Source organism: Xiphophorus hellerii, chromosome 15 (assembly GCF_003331165.1).
Source record: "Xiphophorus hellerii strain 12219 chromosome 15, Xiphophorus_hellerii-4.1, whole genome shotgun sequence".
Lineage (NCBI taxonomy): Eukaryota > Metazoa > Chordata > Actinopteri > Cyprinodontiformes > Poeciliidae > Xiphophorus > Xiphophorus hellerii.
Window position 1 is genome coordinate 860,437 of NC_045686.1, and position 21,086 is coordinate 881,522.

General features: G+C 39.9%; 1 protein-coding gene across 12 annotated transcripts in view; it reads right to left on the reverse strand.

Moving 5' to 3' along the window:
* Positions 1 to 21,086, reverse strand: part of syne2a (spectrin repeat containing, nuclear envelope 2a) — a 141,450-nt gene that overhangs the window by 87,725 nt on the left and 32,639 nt on the right. For 10 of the 12 annotated variants that reach the window (XM_032585364.1, XM_032585368.1, XM_032585371.1 and 7 more), the window contains 15 exons: positions 20,812 to 20,946; positions 17,953 to 18,105; positions 17,730 to 17,875; positions 15,781 to 16,105; positions 14,432 to 14,547; positions 10,299 to 10,449; positions 9,444 to 10,219; positions 8,471 to 8,629; positions 7,517 to 7,667; positions 4,684 to 4,842; positions 3,788 to 3,955; positions 3,583 to 3,684; positions 3,139 to 3,342; positions 1,630 to 1,835; positions 182 to 289 (listed from right to left, as the gene is read on the reverse strand). In XM_032585364.1, coding sequence (XP_032441255.1) covers positions 182 to 289; positions 1,630 to 1,835; positions 3,139 to 3,342; positions 3,583 to 3,684; positions 3,788 to 3,955; positions 4,684 to 4,842; positions 7,517 to 7,667; positions 8,471 to 8,629; positions 9,444 to 10,219; positions 10,299 to 10,449; positions 14,432 to 14,547; positions 15,781 to 16,105; positions 17,730 to 17,875; positions 17,953 to 18,105; positions 20,812 to 20,946 — 3,059 coding nt within the window. The remainder of the gene's footprint in view (positions 1 to 181; positions 290 to 1,629; positions 1,836 to 3,138; positions 3,343 to 3,582; positions 3,685 to 3,787; positions 3,956 to 4,683; positions 4,843 to 7,516; positions 7,668 to 8,470; positions 8,630 to 9,443; positions 10,220 to 10,298; positions 10,450 to 14,431; positions 14,548 to 15,780; positions 16,106 to 17,729; positions 17,876 to 17,952; positions 18,106 to 20,811; positions 20,947 to 21,086) is intronic. The other 2 variants (XM_032585367.1, XM_032585373.1) reach the window with 2 other exon arrangements.

Consider the following 21,086-nt stretch of genomic DNA (forward strand, 5'->3'; position numbering starts at 1 on the left):
CAAAGGCCATATTTGTTTAAATAAAACATGTTAAATAAATAATGCTTTTGTAATTTTTATAAAAGTTCTGCAGTAGACTGCAGTTCTGTCAGTTATATGGTGTATTTAAAGAAAACAAACAAACACACTTTACTTACTCTGCTGTAATAACTCATTATTAAATTTTTTTTTAGCAGTTTACCTTTGCTGAAGTGCTTCTTCTTGCAGAAAACTCAGATTCTTCGTCTTCAGTGCATCTTCCTCAGCTGCACAAAGCCACTTCTCCAGTTGCTCTTTCTCCGTTTGGAGCCTGCAAAGGCCACAGGATTTAATGCACAAACTGCACAGTATACAATAGATTAAAGATTACAATGAGAGAAACTTTCCCACATAGAGTGTTGGGTCTATTTTGGTTCTCAACCTGCAAGAAATCGACCAAAAACACAAGTTACTCTTCGTCAGAAGAGGGAAGAGAAGCCAGACACTGTCTGGGATCAACTTCGCCGGCTCTCAGTCCTCAACTGTCTTTTATTGAAACAGAGTATGACCTAATCACATGAACATTGTAGCTCTAAACAGTCTGTTACGCATTTCTTTAAGTCTGCCTGTGACTATTGACATGGCATTGTTTCCTGTATCTCTGATAAAACAGGAAGGGTGTGTAAATGTTTCTTACCTCCAAACAAACATCCAAAGAACAGTTAATAACGTACCACAGAAAGAAAAGGAGCCTAGTAAAAAACACGAAAGAATAATAATAATATGAAAACATAACCTTTCAGATAAACTCATAATTTAAATGAACTTAGATAATAATTTTCCCAACATGGAGCAAGACCTACTGCTAAATTAAAACAAGCTAAACTTGCTGCAGCTCTGGTTTTATCTCCAGTTTAACCCGTTTTCCTGCCTGACTCTTATTTCCACAGCCTGTGAGTAAAAGGTTTGAATCTGAACTTCAAGATTGGATTAATCATGATTAAGCAATTATTGAAATCGTCATCAACTAATTTAGTAATTGTTTAATCATTAATTGGAGTTGACAGACTCAATTAATGATTAATGAACAACATACATTTTATATTTAATATAAAAAAACGTTTGTCTCTAAATATGTTCCACCCCTAATTTAGCTTTCCCTGGTTCAAACTAAGTATGTTTTGCTTTTGAGGTTTTTAATCGGTTAATCCAAAAAATAATCAACAGACCAGTTCAACACTGTAGTAATGCCGAGTCAAGCAGAAAAGTCAAAGTTTTTCATATGTTGATGTTAGAAGTATTTTTTGCAGATGCATTCTTTGCTACAAATGATCAAGCATTCACTGAATGGATGCTATGTAGTTGCATTTTAGGCAATAAAATGTTATTCTCTCTCTTTTTTTTAAGTATTTGTTTATTTCTATCTTTTAATGCATTTTTAAGGCTTGAATACAAATATGCAGAATGTGGCAATTTTCTATACAATAAATCGATAACTAAATTAACTGAACAAATTCAGATAAAATCAACATAATATCAATGTTATAGCTTTGTTTTAATGTGAGATTGTCCCGACACATGTATACATGCTAATTCATTGAGAAGAACTAAACAAAACCATTTAAATTACTACATTCCCAGAATGTGATCTGAATGAAAATGTGAGGTTACCTGTCCAGGTGGTGGACATTCCTCTCGGTCTGTTCCTCCACCTCGGAGAAAAGATGATGTGTGTTTCTGAGCTTCTCCTCCAGCTCAATCCCTCTGACAGACAGACTCTGGAGGCTGTCAGGGCCGGCGATGGAGGCCAGAACCTGCACATCCTCCAGTAAACTCTGCGCTCGTTCATCTTCGGTGTGGAGCCGCCGACATAATTCCTGTAGACCAGCGGTGTCAAACTCATTTTGGGCCAAATCCAGATCATGAATGCTCTTAAAGGGCCAGTTGTGCCAGAATGTATTGATAAAACCTGTTCACTGTTAAAATATCAATAAGTCCTTAAAATTAAAATATAATATTGAGCATCTTTTCAGTCCCTCCAGGATTTCGTGATTTTTTTGTAATATTTCCAATAAAAATCAAAGTGTTTGCGGTACTAATTTGGAAATATTTGAATTTGGAATTATTTATGACGGAAAATGTTACTTTTTATAACTCGCTGTACAGGTTATGGACTATAATCTTACATCAATTAGAGCAGAGGCAGCTGTTTAGTACATGCAAGAACATTTCTGACAATTTTTGAGAAAAATCTTCAATAAACTCCCAATTATGTATTAGCCCAAAAAAGTCCAGAGATTGTTTATTTTGTGTGAATTTCCACAATAATTCTCAAGAAACTGGAGGGACTGATTGATATAATTTGGCAGTAAACAGATAAAAACTGCATTGATTTGATTGATAACATAATATTTAAGCACACTTAGTGTTTAGTCTAGAATCTAGAGGACCACAGAAAAAGCTAAGGCGGGCCGGATTTGGCCCACGGGCCTCGAGTTTGACACATGTGGTGTAGAGGAAGATGTTACTGTTATAAATGAGCATTTTAAAAACACTGAAATAGCAAGTTTGAGCAAAGCTTAACATGAATCTCCAGTTAAAACTTCCTTGAGAAAGAAAATAAGAAATTAAATAGTGATCTCATATTTTTTAACAGAAATTCCACCATAAATAAGCAACTTGTGACCAAACGGAGGACGCTGGATACCGAGTAACGAACAAATTTGTGAAGGAGTTTTAGTTTAACAAGTTAAAACATAATTATAAACTTAATCACTGTTTTTTTTCAGCAGACATTGTACAGCGCACAGAGCGGTAAAACCAGTTGACCAAACATGCTAGGGCTCAGCATGTTTGGCTCAGCTTGGGTTGCTAGGTGACGGGCTGGGATTCTCGGGTTGCTAGGTGACGGGTTGGGCTTCCCTGGGGTTACTAGGTCAGGGGCAGTTCCTGTCTATTTTTTTGTTGTTACATTTCAAATGTTTTTAAAACAGCTAATTTCCCAAACACTAAAAAAAAACCATTAACTTATTGCCGAAAAAACGGGTTGGTGTTTATTTTTAAGCGCTTGGTCTGTTTTTTAGAAGCAGCTGAAACCCAATTAAAAGGAAAAAAATGTGCAAAATAATTTTAATTTTGATAATTGATAACGCTACAAAACAGCATCATTTAAGCAGTTACCTTAAGTTTCGCCAGGACTGTTGCAACGTCTGGACCAGAAAAACTGCAGAGGGAGTCTTGAATCTTCTGGAGGGAGCTGAGAGACTCTGCCATCCTTTCAGTAATTTGTCCCGTTGTGGCCACCGTCTGCTTATACACCTCCTCACTTTCCAAAAAGAGCTCCTTCAGTTGCTCTATTTTCTTTCTCATCTGGGTCTCTACAACCTTAAAAACAGAAAAAGACTTTCATAAGATCCTACATAGCAACTTTGTTTCTGATTAATGAGTTTAATTTGAAGAGAAATATATTCTAGTGTTTAAAATTTTACCAAATATATTCAGCTTGCAGATCTTGAGGGGCCTAAATTTGTTAATAAGTGTCATACAAAATATCAACCAGAAAGTCTGAAGGAAATTTGAACCTTCAGAACCAAACTAACTGAAAGCAAAGCATCGTTGGTGTACCTGCAGCTCCAGAGGGGGCTCTGCACTTTGAAGCAGCGACTGAATCTCTGCAGCTTTTCTGTGGAAACGCTGTGTACTCTCCTCCTGGGTCATAATCTCATTCTGCAGCCACAGTGAAAGAAGTTAATATCCTTCAAAAAACCAGCTGGGGAATCATAACCAACACGAGATCATATTCTAAAACCCAGCAGAGACTCAGTTTTACCTGCAGAGCCTTAATGTCGTCCTCACTCTGGAAAGACGGACCCTGAGAAAGCGCCGCGGTTCTGCTGTTGGTCCAGCTCTCCACCTCGTCCCCCAGCTGCAGGACTCCGTCCCATAACGTCAAGCAAAGATGGAGGTTTTCAAGGTGGGAATCCGTTCTTTCAGACAGCTGCAGAGAGCAAAGAGATTTTATTACAGTAAAGCACAAAACTTTACTGTAAACTATCAAACCTCTAACTTGAATTTATCTGCATGTACAGGAAGTATGCAGCAAAACAGAGAGAGAAAGTGAAGATGCAGTCATAATAAGGTAGAATAACCTAAAATAGCTGGAATTTTAAAAACTGTAAAACATTTGAGTTGCATTTAGTTGTATCTTCTACTCTTTAAGTCAAATAAATTTAGTCGGTTTTAGATTTTGAACCTAAATATGTGAGTTTGTGAAAGATAAACTTACAGTTGTGTTCACTTTTTACTGATTTAGTCAAACCTCTAAGAGTTTTTAGGTTAGCACTAAAAAAAATGTAAAGAAAAAGACAGGAATGGGAACTATTTCCCAGAATGCTTAGCGGCGTGTTGTTGTATCCTGAGGTGGAAGTGTTACATTGATCTGACTCTTGTTTATTTTTATGTCCTGTTCACACAAAATGTTTCTGAGCTGAATTCATTGTGATGTTTAATAAAATTCATTATCAGAACAGAAATTTTGTTCATGCAATTTGAAACAAGAATTAAATTATTCTAAAGTAAAATAAGTTGTTTTAATTTGATATTTTGAGTGAAATAATAGAGAAATGTGGCTCTTTAACCAGGTGAGGGCAGTTTTTTTTTCATGCATATTGTGAAATAATTATCTGGTTAAAATTGCAGCATTAAGATGTGATAAACTGAACTTACATCCAGCCAGCGGTCCATCAGCGCATCGGCTTCGTTCTCAAACGGAGAACCGCTGCAGCCCGGGACCTGACGCAGCAGAGACTGCAGCTGTCTGCAGACGCTGCGGACCTCCTCTATGTCGTCTCCCAGACCATTCAGCTCTGCTTTCGTCTCTCCAACCTTCAACACCGCACATGGAAAAAAATCACAAATCTCTCACACTTTACAGTTTAAAGTAACCTAATGTAATAAGTAGAAATATTCTCTCACCTTGAACATTTCCATGTTGTTTCCCTGTTATAACAGAATTGGAGGACGGGCATGTCTAGGTACGTTTAGTTTTAACATTTTCAGATGAGAGATTAACTAGTACATTTTATCCTTGACTTGTCTGCTGTGTTCCTTGGACTCCATGTTGCTTTTGGTTCACAATGTTCTCTAACAATCCTCTGAACTATCCACAAAACAGCTGTCCTAACAGGACAGCTGTTATGACATTAGATAACTCCCTGTGTGTTATCTAATGTCATTAATGTATAATGACATTAGATAACACACAGGGAGACTTTTATTTACAAAGTAGATAACTTCTGACCGTAATTGGTTATTTAGAAACTAGAGGAAGCTCAAATTATGTTTTCTTGGCTCTCATTTGTATTTATTTGTTTATTTGTTGGTCTGAAATCTTGATAAACTGCATTTTAACAGTGGAGGGCACATTTCTGCTAACCTGCTAATAGAGAAGCTAATTTTCCATTTAGCATTCTCCTAACTTTGAAAACATTTAGTGCACTTAGTTTCCCCTAAGTTAATTTTGAAGTTTGGATTATTGATTGTTAAGAATTCAACGTTTAGATTCATGCTCTTATTTTGAAGTGGGTGGAGAATGGAGCAGTTCCACTTCCTCTCTTCACATTTCCCCCATTTCCAACAAGAAACATGCAGGAACAAAAAACCACAGGGACAGTAGATGACAAGATGTGAACATAAATAAAATACACTGCTCAAAAAAATAAAGGGAACACTCAAATAACACATCTTAGATCTGAATGAAAGAAATATTCTCATTGAATACTTTGTTCTGTACAAAGTTGAATGTGCTGACAACAAAATCACACAAAAATCATCAATGGAAATCAAATTTATTAACCAATGGAGGCCTGGATTTGGAGCCACACACAAAATTAAAGTGAAATAACACTACACGCTGATCCAACTTTAATGTAATGTCCTTAAAACAAGTCAAAATGAGGCTCAGTATTGTGTGTGGCCTCCACGTGCCTGTATGACCTCCCTACAATGCCTGGGCATGCTCCTGATGAGGTGGCGGATGGTCTCCTGAGGGATCTCCTCCCAGACCTGGACTAAAGCATCCGCCAACTCCTGGACAGTCTGTGGTGCAACGTGACGTTGGTGGATGGAGCAAGACATGATGTCCCAGATGTGCTCAATCGGATTCAGGTCTGGGGAACGGGCTGGCCAGTCCATAGCTTCAATCCCTTCATCTTGCAGGAACTGCTGACACACTCCAGCCACATGAGGTCTAGCATTGTCCTGCATTAGGAGGAACCCAGGGCCAACCGCACCAGCATATGGTCTCACAAGGGGTCTGAGGATCTCATCTCGGTACCTAATGGCAGTCAGGCTACCTCTGGTGAGAACATGGAGGGCTGTGCGGCCCACCAAAGAAATGCCACCACACACCATTACTGACCCACTGCCAAACCGGTCATGCTGAAGGATGTTGCAGGCAGCAGACCGCTCTCCACGGCGTCTCCAGACTCTGTCACCTCTGTCACATGTGCTCAGTGTGAACCTGCTTTCATCTGTGAAGAGCACAAGGCGCCAGTGGCGAATTTGCCAATCCTGGTGTTCTCTGGCAAATGCCAAGCGTCCTGCACGGTGTTGGGCTGTGAGCACAACCCCCATCTGTGGACGTCGGGCCCTCATACCATCCTCATGGAGTCGGTTTCTAACCGTTTGTGCAGACACATGCACATTTGTGGCCTGCTGGAGGTCATTTTGCAGGGCTCTGGCAGTGCTCCTCCTGTTCCTTCTTGCACAAAGGCGGAGGTAGCGGTCCTGCTGCTGGGTTGTTGCCCTCCTACGGCCTCCTCCACGTCTCCTGGTGTACTGGCCTGTCTCCTGGTAGCGCCTCCAGCCTCTGGACACTACGCTGACAGACACAGCAAACCTTCTTGCCACAGCTCGCATGGATGTGCCATCCTGGATGAGCTGCACTACCTGAGCCACTTGTGTGGGTTGTGGAGTCCGTCTCATGCTACCACAAGTGTGAAAGCACCACTAACATTCAAAACTGACCAAAACATCAGCCAGACAGCATAGGTACTGAGAAGTGGTCTGTGGTCCCAACTGCAGAACCACTCCTTTATTGAGTGTGTCTTGCTAATTGCCAATAATTTCCACCTGTTGTCTATTCCATTTGCACAACAGCAGGTGAAATTGATTGTCAATCAGTGTTGCTTCCTAAGTGGACAGTTTGATTTCACAGAAGTTTGATTTACTTGGAGTTATATTGTGTTGTTTAAGTGTTCCCTTTATTTTTTTGAGCAGTGTATTTAATGTCTAAGAACATAAAAAATATGTCAAAATTAAATTGGTGCTAGAAGATTGTAGTCTTTCAAGGAAAGGTGTAATCTGATTTAAAGTTAGCACTTTAGCAGTAGCTTCTGCAGAATACAATGTGGTAATGCTTTGGCGTTAGCAGAACTAATGTTTACAATTAGTGCAATTAGCACAACTAGCCACAGCTAGCGTTACCCATCACTGCATCTAAATTTCTGGTTTTAACAAGACAAGGTGATGTCAGCATGAAGTTAACATCCTACTGTACCTTAGCGTATAGCCTCTGAAGGAAATCTTTTCTGACGTAGGAGGCTTGTTCACCTATGGTTGCCTCAGCCGTCTGCAGCGTGCCGTTCAGCTCACCTCGCATGATCTGAAACCTCCTCAGCAGTTCTGTCAGGGCCTGAGCCTGCTCCAGCCTGGGTGTGAACACAAACAAAAACTCTTCACTAACACATTAATACAGTGGCGTGTCAGGACAACTGAAGACAGACAATAAAAAGGAGGAGTAAATTTCCACCAAAGAATAAAAAAGAAATTCCAGAAAAAAACAGCTCCAAGAGTCAAAAATTTGATGGAAAAAACTCAGAAATTTTTAGATTAATCTCTTAAATCCTGTAGAAAAAACATGGAAATTTCTGAGTTTGAAAAGTCAAAAATAAGCTAGAAAAAAACGTACAAATTTTGCAACAAATCTAAGATTTTTTTTTTTTAGAAAAAACAAGGATATATAGGATAAGGCTCCAAAAGTCTTTCCAAAACTTTCTGGAAATAAAAAATCGGAGCTTAATCTCTGATAGTTTGAAAAGTCAAAAAATTGTTAGAAATTTTTAGATTAATATAGAATTTTCTAGAAAAATAAAACATGGGAAAATTTGAGTTTGAAAAGTCATCAATTTTCTGAAAAGAAAAAATATATATATATTTTTATGATAAAACAAAAAAGAAATTCCAGAAAAACAAGGACTCCAAAAGTCTAACATTTTCTAGAAAAAACTCAAACATTTTTAGATTAATCTGAGAAATTTTCTAAAAATAAAAAAACTTAAAAATTTCTGAGTTTCAAAGTTTGAACATTTTTTACTTCTGAAGCTCTGAAATTTCCATGATTTTTCTAGAGATTAATCTCAAAATAAGTTTTTTATAAAAATTTTTTTCTGTCTACATTTACTCTTAACACGCTGTTGTACATTACAGACACACACCTTTAGCTTAACTTTACCTTTCTGATGTGGCTTTCCTTGTCTCCTCCCAGAGATCCTCCACCTCTCTGCTCTGATTCTCCTTGGGGAAATCTGATTTTGAAGACGCATCATGAACGTACTGAACCTCAGAATCAAGGCCGGCAAGAAAACTCTCCAGCTCCGTCAAAGCCCGCGTCCTGCAGAGGAAGTTAAAGAAACTTCTCACTTAATATGTTCCCTGCAGCTGATTTGAGTTACTGGAATTCTCCAGATGCTTGACTAGACAAGAATTATACCATGCAACATTAGCCGTGTTTCTATTGACCATAAAACTGCCCAAATTGGAATTTCAAAAGTAATTTTTATTTGAAAAAGTCTGTTTCTGTGTATTTGTTAAAGCTGTCACTTTGTTGTGACAGTTTGGTATGAGACAGATAATCTGTGGGGAAAAAAAACAACTCAAGCTCTTCTCTGCGCTGCTACCTGAAGAAATGCGATGCTCCTGGTCAAACCCAACCAATCAGAGCCAAGAGGCGGGTCTTAGCGCTGTGAGTCATCCTAGTGTATAGGATGCTAAATGTGCTAATGGCAGAGGAACAACAGAAAACTATGTATCTACCATCATCGGTAGCTATGCTAACTAGCATTAACTTTTGTGGGAGGCTATTTTGTGTGTAGAGGAGAGCAGCAGATACGTGAGGGTGATGGAGAGCGCTAAGACCCTCCTCCTTGCTCTGTTTGCGGTTTCTACTCGGAGAAGGCAAAGGACCTTCTCCCAGTAGAGAAAATCTCCCAGTGGAAAATCAGATTTTCCACTGATTATTGTCACGACACAATGATCATTTTAACATATATGTAAAAAACACATTTTCTAATAAAAGTTATAAACTGTGGGTTTTCTGACATGGAAAAAGTTTTGCTAACATTTGTAGTGGGAACGCAGCTATTTGCCTGTGTTTAGCTGCGTTGTAGTTTAAACTGAATCTCATCAGAACCAGATGAGTGTCGTACCTCTGCTGCAGGGCCGGCAGCGTCGGCTCCAGCAGCTCCAACCTCTCAGCTGCTGCTTTGGTCTCTTTCAGCACTGCTAACAAGGCAGACCTCCTCTGGACCAAACCCTTATGCTCGTTTCCAGCTTTCCCAGCGTGATTGCTCAGGCTTCTTTGCAAGAAACCCTCTTCAGATCTCAATATTAGAATTTTTGGTTCCCGCTTCCTCTTCTTTACATCCTGTTTTGACTCTTCTTCTGTCACAATTGGAGCAAATCTCAGTTCCTCCATGTCCTGGCTGCTTTGGACGCCATTCTTTTCCAGAATATCTAGTTCTTTCTCTTCCTCTCGCCTCTTGGCTCTCATTTGATGGGACAGAAAGGCCGCCACATCCCGACATGTCACAGAAGCACCATCCATGGTCAGAGTCATCCCTGCTGCCTTTAAGCTACAGTCAACAATATGGGACTGCTCCATAGCAGGCTTCAACCTCTCCACTGTTGCCTGCCAAGAATGTCTCTCCTTTTGCAGCTCCGTTTCATTTTTACGCTCGTTGGGGTCTCGGTTTGCCAGCAGTGTTGGACTCTCAGCCTTGATGTCTCTCAGGGTGGCCAGGAAGTGATCCAAAGTCTCCACGGCGGATTGAACGCCGTCCAGCTGCTGTCTGAGCTGCTCCAGATGACGAATGTTACCGAGGAGGAGTGACTGGCGCAGGAATGGCTGCGATGTGGCTCCAGGCCCTCGCCGTTCCTCCTCTGAAAGCCTCCTCATCTCATCCTTCAGCGTTTCATCCATCTCCTGGGAAACACATCAAGGGTTAACGCTCATGTTTGCATATTTCAGTCCATACGCAGGCTGGTGGAAAACCGTCGTTTACCTTCAGGTCAGGAAACAGTGAGGATTCATCCAACGCCAGAGAGGAGACGTCCAAAGGCTGCCTGATGATCTGGTTTAGCTTTTCAGTGATTATTGTCGTCTGATCGTCTGCAGACTCCATCGGGTCGGAGGTACTTTTCAGGGGAACCATTCTGCCGTACCAAGAATCACAGAAAAAAACAATTATTTTAGTAAACTGTGTTAATGACGGAAATGTAATTATTAGTACTCCACTAAACTTAGTTAAGTGTAGCCACTAGGTCTGTCTCAATAAACAATAAATCAATTAACTGTATAATAAATTACAAAAAGCTCAATAATTTCTATTTGAATAATTTATTGTTGTTCTCTCTCTACCAAACACTGGAAGACAAAAGTCTTCAGTCTGGTGCTTTTTCTTTTCTTTAAGCACAATTTTTGTTTACAGAAACTTAATAATTATTTTTTATGTTTCCATTTTGTTTATTTATTTATTTTGGATATTTAAAATGTCTTCCAGTTCCTGGGTCAAATGTTTATTAGAACTTAAAATTGTTGATCTTTGAGAATATTGTTTTGTATTATAATGCTATTACCACTTTATTACTTGAAAATTATCTCAAAACAACAATATTACAATATTATCTTTTATCGCGATAACTTTTAGGGCAATTTATCTTCCAGCAAAATTTGTTATTGTGACAGGCCTTGTAGACATATTTTATATAATTTTCTACCTGCAGCTGTTTGATACTCCTTTGAAAAGTTTGAGAAGGAACGTATCCTTTTCATATGAACAAAAAAGTATATATATATATATATATATATATATATATATATATACGTACAGTACAGACCAAAAGTTTGGACACACAGTTGTGTCCAAACTTTTGGTCTGTACTGTATAGACGGCTGCTGACCTGAGAGAGAAAATCATGACCCGAATGACAACCAGACCTCCTCGGCGCCAATTACAACGGCTGAGTGAAGTACCATCAGAGATCATTGAGAATGTGAATGCAGCATTGAGAACAATCCCTACCAACACCATAACAGAAACCAATGAGCTGATCTACAACTCAGCATCAGTGATCCTTGAGACACTTGGCTATAAGAGCAGCCATGAGACCCAATACCCACCATGGAAAAGACGGTTAGAGGCTAAAATCAAGGTATCAAGGAGGGAAGTGAGCCAACTGTCAGAGCTCCACAAGGGTACAATGAAAAGACCAGTACCCAGAAAGTACAGGTAGATGCCCATACCTGAAGCACTCGAAACTGCCAAACAGAGGCTCCAAGCCTTGGCCAGCCGCCTAAAGAGATACACAAGGGAGAACGAATCCAGAAGGATTAACCGGCTCTTCTCCACTCAACCAGCTAAGGTGTACTCTCAATGGCAGGGTAATAACAACAGAGTAGACCCACCAAGGCTGGAGACTGAACAATACTGGAAAGGCATATGGGAAAGGGAGGCGTCCCACAACAGCAATGCACAGTGGTTGATCTCTCTACGAGAGGACCATAATAACCTCCCTGAGCAAGCCTTGGTAACCATCACTGTGACAGATGTCCAAGAAAGAGTCTCAGGTATGAAAAACTGGACAGCACCAGGGCCTGACATGATCCATGCCTACTGGCTAAAGAAACTCACTGCCCTCCATGAGCGACTGGCAGACCAAATGAACCAGCTGCTACAAAGTGGGACTCACCCTGAATGGTTAACTGAAGGCCGGACAATCCTAATCCAGAAGGATCCATCAAAGGGTCCAGTCCCACCCAACTACCGACCAATAACCTGCCTCTCCACAACATGGAAGCTCATGTCAGGCATCATAGCGGCCAAGATAAGCAAACACATGGATAAACACATGAGCACGGCACAGAAAGGTATCGGTGTAAATAGCAGAGGAGCCAAACACCAACTCCTCGTAGACCGCACAGTTGCCCGAGACTGCAAAACCCGACACACCAACCTGTGCATGGCTTGGATTGATTACAAGAAAGCCTATGACTCAATGCCGCATACTTGGATCATTGAATGCTTAGAGATGTATAACATCAACAGGACTCTGAGAGCCTTCATTGCAAACTCGATGAAGCTGTGGAAAACCACCCTTGAAGCCAACTGCAAACCACTTGCACAAGTGTCCATCAAATGTGGCATATACCAAGGAGATGCTCTGTCCCCGCTACTGTTCTGCATAGGCCTGAACCCCCTCAGCCAAATTATCAACAAGACTGGCTACGGATACCGACTCAAAAATGGGGCCAACATCAGCCACCTTCTCTACATGGATGACATCAAGCTGTATGCCAAGAGTGAGCGAGACATCGACTCACTGATCCACACCACCAGGATCTACAGCACGGACATTGGGATGTCATTCGGACTAGAGAAGTGTGGTCGGCTGATCACAAAGAGGGGGAAGGTCATCCGCACAGAAGGGGTCTCACTCCCAGAAGGAACAATAGCAGACATAGAGGACAGTTACAAGTACCTAGGTATACCACAAGCAAATGGCAACCTCGATGAGGTCACAAGGAAAGGAGCCACAGCTAAATACCTCCAACGAATAAGGCAAGTCCTGAGAAGCCAGCTCAATGGCAAGAACAAAATCCGCGCAATAAACAGCTATGCCCTGCCAGTAATCAGATACCCTGCTGGAATAATTAGCTGGCCAAAGGAGGAGATAAAAGCCACTGATATTAAGACTAGAAAACTACTAACAATGCATGGAGGATTCCATCCCAAATCCAGCACCCTGAGACTGTACACGAGCCGCAAGGAAGGAGGCAGAGGACTAGTGAGTGTGAGAACCACAGTCCAGGACGAAACAACTAAGATCCATAAATACATCAGGGACAAAGCCTCAACAGACAATGTGCTCAGTGAATATCTCAGACAACAGGGAACGGAGGTTGAGGTGCCAGAGATACCATCATGGCAGGACAAGCCCCTACATGGGATGTACCACCAGCAAATAACCCAAGTGGCTGATATCAGTAAATCCTACCAATGGCTGGAAAAAGCTGGACTCAAGGACAGCACAGAGGCCCTCATCCTGGCCGCCCAGGAACAGGCCCTAAACACCAGAGCAATAGAGGCCCAGATATACCACACCAGACAAGACCCAAGGTGTAGGTTGTGCAAGGAGGCCCCTGAGACAGTCCAGCACATAACAGCAGGGTGCAAGATACTGGCAGGGAAAGCATACATGGAACGACATAACCAAGTTGCAGGCATAGTGTACAGAAACATCTGTGCAGAATATGGACTGGAAACCCCGAGATCAAAGTGGGAAACACCCCCAAAGGTGGCGGAGAACGCCAGAGCTAAGATCCTGTGGGACTTCCAGATCCAGACAGACAAAATGGTAATGGCGAACCAACCAGACATTGTCGTAGTGGATAAACAACAGAGGAAAGCCGTTGTGATAGATGTAGCAATACCAAGCGACTGCAACATCAGGAAAAAGGAGCACGAGAAACTAGAGAAATACCAGGGCCTCAGGGAGGAACTGGAGAGGGCCTGGAAGGTGAAGACCACAGTGGTGCCTGTGGTCATCGGGGCCCTCGGGGCAGTCACCCCCAAACTGGACCAATGGCTACAACAGATCCCAGGAACAACATCAGACATCTCAGTCCAGAAATGTGCCGTCCTTGGCACAGCCAAGATACTGCGCAGAACCCTCAAGCTCCCAGGCCTCTGGTAGAGGACCCGAGCTCAGAGGATAAGAACCACCCGCGGTGGGTGAGAAGGGAATTTTTTTTTTTTTTTTTTTATATAATGTTCTTAAATTAAATGTGTGTAATGTAAAAGCTTCTTTTAAGCAAATAATTCCTTAAAATTGATCCACCATTTCACTTATAATATGATATTTTTTCCATATCATAAGTGAAATAATCTGCCAGTGGATCTAGAACTGGGTTGCTAGGTGACGGGCTGGGCTTGGCTGGCGTTGCTAGGTAACAGCGCCAGTGGATCTAGAACTTTCCATCAATATTAAGGAATTATTGACTTAAAACAGGCTCCTATATGTGAAATTTTACATGTAAGCTAGTTTTGTCTTGTTTCAAGTACTAAGATAGCTGCACTAGAAACTAGACCAAAAATACTTGGAAAGGTTTTGTGTTTATCAGTGAATTTATCTGTACCTTCCTGTTGCGTCCTGTTTGGTGGTCCGCTCCAGCTGAGGTGGCACATCTGGTTCTGGGATGACGGTCCATTCTGCCTCCTGTTTGCTCTCCACAGTGTTGCTCCTAACAACAGCCTGGAAGATGAGAGAGCTGCGTAGTAACAGATCATCAGAGCAGAGAGGAAAAGGTGGAGCAGTGAGCCTATCCAATTAAAAAAAGATTAGTGTCCTGTACAGGTCAAGCTTGGCCGGTGAAACTGCTGAGTGTGTTTCTGACTGGGCAGGTTGGTGTAAAGGCAACGATAAATATGCATATATAATCTATCATTTTTGTATTTTAACAATGAGGACATAAAACCATACTAGCAGATTTGAGAATAATCTGAAAGTAAAGCAAACAAGTCAGAGTTTTGACTTGAACCCGGTAGAGAAAACTAAAAACAGCAATGAAACTATGATTGGTATTCAAGCTGAGCTTGAATATTCCTTTGCAGAAAGAAGGAAAACATTTACAAAGGAAATATATATTATTTTGTGATTATTTGAAAAGCTTATGGAATAAATTGGTAAAGGAAAAATAAAAGAAGCAACAAAAATATAAACTAATCAATCAATAGATTTGGTTACAGTAATAAGAGTTAGCTTTCTTGCCAAACAGCAAACCTTACACAATAAATATAAATATAAATAGAGGTAGCCAGGTGCTAAATACTTTAAAATGTTAAAAAACGTAAAAACAATAAAATAAAAACATTGAGTTAAATACAGTATCCTCATTAGGACAAGATAAAAAATAAAAATATATATTAAAGCCATGTTAAATTGAATTTTGGAGCAAAACTGGATTTATACTGCTTACTTTTACATTTAGGGATTAAATGTCTTTAAATATCTTCAAAAAGGTTTGGTTATTACAAAATAAAAAAAATTAAACTTTTAAGTATAAGTTATATTGTATGTGTGAAACACTTAAAACTTTGTTTCTTTATTTTTTACATGTGCAAATTTAAAACAAGAAAAAAAAAATCTCAAACATATAATGGGTCTGTTTTGAACATTAATGTTAAAATAAAGATCAGTCTAACTTTATAGCTTTGTGGGACAAATGCTAACTGCTGAATGCAATAAAGTTAAAACTTCAAACAAAGATTGCAGGCGAGGTGACTGTAGTTTATGGCAGTAATCTACTTAAAGTCTTTCTGCAGAGAAAACTACAAATCATCTTTTAAAATACATTAAAAAATGTGGGTTTTCATTTCGTTTTTGTGAACTTAGAGTGAGGAAAATCAGGTATTCATCCTCTTAACCATGTGAATAAATGAAGCTCTGGAGCTAAATTACATGAAGAAAACAATTTTTTCATCATACCTGTACATGACTCCGAGCCTGCTGACCGCTCCCTGTGATGTGCAGCAGATGAGCTCGCAGCAGCTGCTCTTGAGCCCGAAGTGAAGACTTCTGCTTCTTCTCCCGCCCGTCTCCTTGGTTCTGCCTCAGGTGGTCCTTGTTCCCTGGCGGGACGTCCCAGACTCGCAGCCGCAGGGCGTCATCGGCTCTTTGAGCGTGCGCTGCCTTTCCTGAGGGCGAAATGTCTTGTTGCGCTCCGTCCAGGCCGCGCTCCGGCAGGAGACTGCAGCCTGGCTGATTGTCGGCCGGACTCAGCGGGGGGTTTACCGCAGGCTGCTGTCCCCTGCTGAGATAAGAGACACTGATGAGGGGGAGGCCAAAGGCAGCCGCAGCTACTCAGCCCAACAGACATTTCATTAAATTTAGAGACTGCAGGGATTAGAGAGATAAAAGTTGGAAATAAAATCTTTTGCATCAGTTAAATCATCAAGCAACAATTTTTACACAGGTAAACATTCAACACTTTTCTAAAGAAAATCTGTTGGAATTTGGCAAAAAAAGATAATAATTTCAATGCAATGATAAAAATAAATGATAAACTTCATGACAGAACAACTAACAAAAACAACAAGCTAATAATAAAAATAAATAAATTTGCACAATAGGCTGAAATCAACTGAATTCAGGGCTGAACACGAAGGCTGAAAAACGTATCTCAGCATAAGAATTTCATGTCAGTTGAAATTGCTAATTATTGATAAGATTTTTGTTTTAAATATCTAAAACAATGCGAAACTGGTGGTGTTCCTGTTTTATCCACAGTTTTCACTCCATGTCATTGTTTTTTATTTTTAAGCAGTTATGAGGCAGATTAGCTGAACCTTAAACTGCTGCTGCGTGCGTTACTCAACAGGTTGTTGCTAGGTAACCAAAGAATGAGTGAGTTAGTTGAATCCACCAACCTAGCTTAGCTGGCTGTGAGACACTGAACAGATAAAGCCTTTCCTCTACATCACCCAGAACGCTGTGCAGTTTTGAATCTGAGTTCACTGAATATTCTATATATGAATACTTTTATATACTGATATTGTTTACGTATCTATCACAATATATATTGTTATTGATTTACTGTCCAGCCCTAATCAGTAGAATGAATTCTCAAGTAGGAGTACTACTCGCACTACTTTAACATATTTTTACTCAAGTAAAAGTAAAAAGTAGCCGTCCAAGAAATAACTCAATTAAAAGTAAAAAGGTGTTTGGTATAAAAATTACTCAAGTGCTGAGAAACTGATCAAAACTTTAAGCATTTAATATTTACGTCGTCAGATGTACCAAAACTATATTTTTGGTATTTGGTATAGTTCTGGTATTTTAACGACCAAAATAAAAATAATTCATATAACAAAATAACAAAATAATAATTACAAAATAACAAAATCAGAAAAAGAAAAATTGTTTTAAATCAGTTTCTTTCAATATAAAACTTATGAAACTAACCAAAGAAACCAACTGTGTGCGTGTGTGTGTGTCTGGTGAGTTTTTGGTTAAAACTATGATCAATCAGGGCGTGCCGTGGTGGCGTAGCTGTTAGCGCGACGCGTATTTGGAGGCCTTGAGTCCTCGACGCAGCCGTCGCGGGTTCGACTCCCGGACCCGATGACATTTGCCGCATGTCTTCCCCCCTCTCCTTCCCTGTTTCCTGTCAGCCTACTATCATATAAGGGACACTAGAGCCACAAAAGACCCCCTGGAGGGGTAAAAAAAAAACTATAATAAATCAAGTTTCAATCAAGTTTATTTGTATAGCACATTTCAGAAACAAGACAGCTCAAAGTGCTTTATGTTGTGAAAACATAGAAAAGTTACTCTCAGTGGGTAGAGTATCCAGAAATTACTGTTGTAGTTTTGCACTAAATGTAGGGTAAGCTGCAAATACTGCTTCCTTGAATAGATGTGAATTATTTTACCTCTTAATTTGAGTTTTCTGCACTTTTCCAGGCTCTGTCTGCTGGTCTGTTGCCGAGCCGGAGGATTTCTCCACTGTCAAAATCTCACACAGTTCTCTGAGAGATCCAAAGCGTTCCTCGACAGATGCAGCCTCCTGGGAGACCTCCTGGGAGACAAACTTTTCTTAATAAACATCTTTAAATGTCATCAGGTATTGTGGTAATGTTAAACTCCTGTAAGTACCTTACGGTTCTGTTGCAAGTAACTGTGGTCAGTCTGGTCAGCAGCGTCATGCAGAGCATTAGTAAAAATGTCACAAGCAGTAAATGGCTGCTTTACTTCTCTGATTTTAGACGCCTGGATGGAAATAAAGTCAGCCATTTCTCTGCGCACATCCTGAACATGACACAAAAAAGGAGACTGGTGTCTGTTAGGGGTGTCATTATTATGCTAATTAGTTCAATTCACATCAGTTCAAATGTATGTAAGCAGTAAAGGCATTAAATTATAATCATAATAATTTTACTTATTAAAATAGACATACAATGTACATCCAAACAGATGTCATATCTGTTTTTATAGCTTTAAGGCCAAACTTTTAACTTTTGGTTATAGCATTGGTTTTAGAGATGCAAGTTATCAATTAATGAGTTGATTTACAGTTGATTGACCTTATCTATTGACTATCGATTAATTCATAAAACGCCCATTTTCTTAAAAACCCGAGTTTTCTCTTGTATCAAGAGGACCGCTGTTCTGGTCACATTTTTCCATAATATGGTGAAAAACCTTCAATTGAAACATTATTATGTGTCAACTGTATTAATACCAACTTCTCACATAGTTAGACATATTTCTAAAATATAAACAGGAACTTCTTACGTTACTGAATAGAAAAATGACATTAAAATATGTGTAACACATAACTCCCTCATTAACAGAAAGTTATACAAAAGTGCTATCATCATTGCTCAAGATAGAAATGTTAAAACTTCGCTCCTTGAAGTGCATTTACTCACCACAGCCCTCGAAAATCACCTTTACTTATTGGCATCATGTTTTATTTCATAATGTTACGATTTTTTATTTATTTATCCCCTCTGCTTTTCTGTTGTCAGATCATCGCTTTCGTAGTAAATAATTAACTTTTGAACGAGAAGTTGACCGCGGCGCGGTTGAATTAGCCTTATTAAAGTGATAACCTAAAGAGCTTGTCGAGTGTTTACATTATAAAAATAACCGCATAAAGTGAATTTTACATCCCACACCGAACTCTGTTTGGATCATTCCTCTTTGACATGCAAAGATCGCTCCGCCATCTTTGTTTCTATGTCAACGGCTGCGCCTGAGGATGACCAGCGGCGCCCTCTTTTGAATGGAGGTCGAACTACAATACTAAAATAACGTCTTAATAGACGTTACTAAAAGCAGGGCCGGCCTGCTTGGTGGAGCTGATTTTTTAATTTATTTTTTAGTAATAATTTCTATGTCATTATAATATCAAAAACATACAATTTCACTATGAAGTAATTTGTTTTTACAATAAAATATATTTGATAATGTATGTAGAAATGATTGTTTCATTGGTAAGAAGAAAAAATAAATTGCTCTTGGAGCCCCTGGTGGCCGCAGTAGGTACCGCATGCTTCGCCAGTAACATGAGCTGTTGTGCAATGAGCATCCAAACGTCCAAAGCTCCGATCAGAAGATAAATAAGCAAAACAATGTCTCAAAAAATGACTTATCCTTCAGGGAGGGAGAAAATAAAGAGGAAGAATAGAAAAAAGCCGAGATAAAGCTTTGTTTTAATGTGCCTTGGTAATGTAATAATGTAAAAGATTTGTAAAGCTGCTAATAGAAAATTAGCTTGAACGGTCCAGTTCAACAGCTAAACATTTATGCTAGGGTCTTTGTGTTAAACTGAGTTTAAACTTTAAATGAGTTGATTGTCATGGTTGGCTCTGTATATTTCTGAGGTATTTTTGGCTTCAAACCGCCGTGTTTGATAACATTTGATAACAATAATTAAAACTTCTCAATGTTTGACATTGTCTAGCAAAATGTTCTTACGTCAGGCTGCACAGCTGCTACATCGATGAGCTGCTCTATGCTGCAGTTGGGGTTATGTTGTTTGCTGCTGAGCAAAATCATTTTGTGACTAAAACAAACATAATTTTTTACATCAACTTCTAAGTTATGTGTAACTTCTGTTAAAATCATTTGAAGGCTCAGAATCAACCCGGTACTGGTACCGGTCCACATTCTCAAGGAAGAAAAACTCACCTGGTATAAATGAAAGTTTTAGCTACCGGAGTAACGCTAAAGAGAAATGTATTTAATCAAAGAATGTCATGAAAATGTGTGTATGCATTCCATCTTAAGTTGGGCTGCACTGATTGCAGTTTTCTGGCCGATCCCTGGTTACCGATCTTTAAAAAAACCTGACCTGCCCATTTTGATTTTGGCTGATATGAATTTTTTTGTTTGAAATGTCGCTAAATATAGCAATAAAGTCGGTGAGTTGGCAACAGTGGAGTGAATATTGTTAACTGTAAACGTTCAGACCTGACCTGGTGGGTCGGTCTGTCAGTCAAACCTCTCACTGTAGAGCAGAAGAGAACAGAGATTGATTTTTAAACCTTTGCTGACAAAGATAAGATTAGGGGATAAGATGGGCTTCACATGGAAGTATCGGCCGGTCACGATCCCCCAAAATAAAGGAAATCGGCGCCCAGAAATCAACTGATTGATAAAGCAATTGGCCACTAAATGTATCCTATATTATACATGTATATAATGTAAACAGCACTGCCAGAGATGCAATAAGTTTACAGCAGGTGTGTGAATGATCTAATGATCGGACTGCTGATTGCAGCCAGTCCACATTGTTAGCAGAACTAGAGGGCCCCAGAACCCCATTTCACTCAGGGCCCCAGGGGGCCTTGGGCCGTCCCTGCTAAAAGAAACTAATTAATTTTAAAATGAAAACTAATTTTAATCTAGTAAACCATTAATCAACAAATAATTAATCGTAAGTCAATTATTGTTTGCATCCGTAGTTAGAATCAGTCTTGTATAGACTCTGTCCAGTTCCTGCCGTACCTCCCACTGATTTCGGACCGACTCAGAGAGAAGCAACAAGTCCTGGAGCTGAGGCCCCGAACAGAAGGCCCCGAAAGCTTCAGCTGCACCCAGGAACTCATCGAGCATGGCAGGCTGAAGAGTGTTTAGAGCTTTCTGCACAGAAAAACACACCGCTGGACAGGCGCACAAACAAAACTGACAGCCGGACAAACCAAAACATCAGACATTTAAAGAATACGCTGCAAAAACACAAAATATTACCAAGTATTTTTGGTCTAGATCCAAGTAAAAAT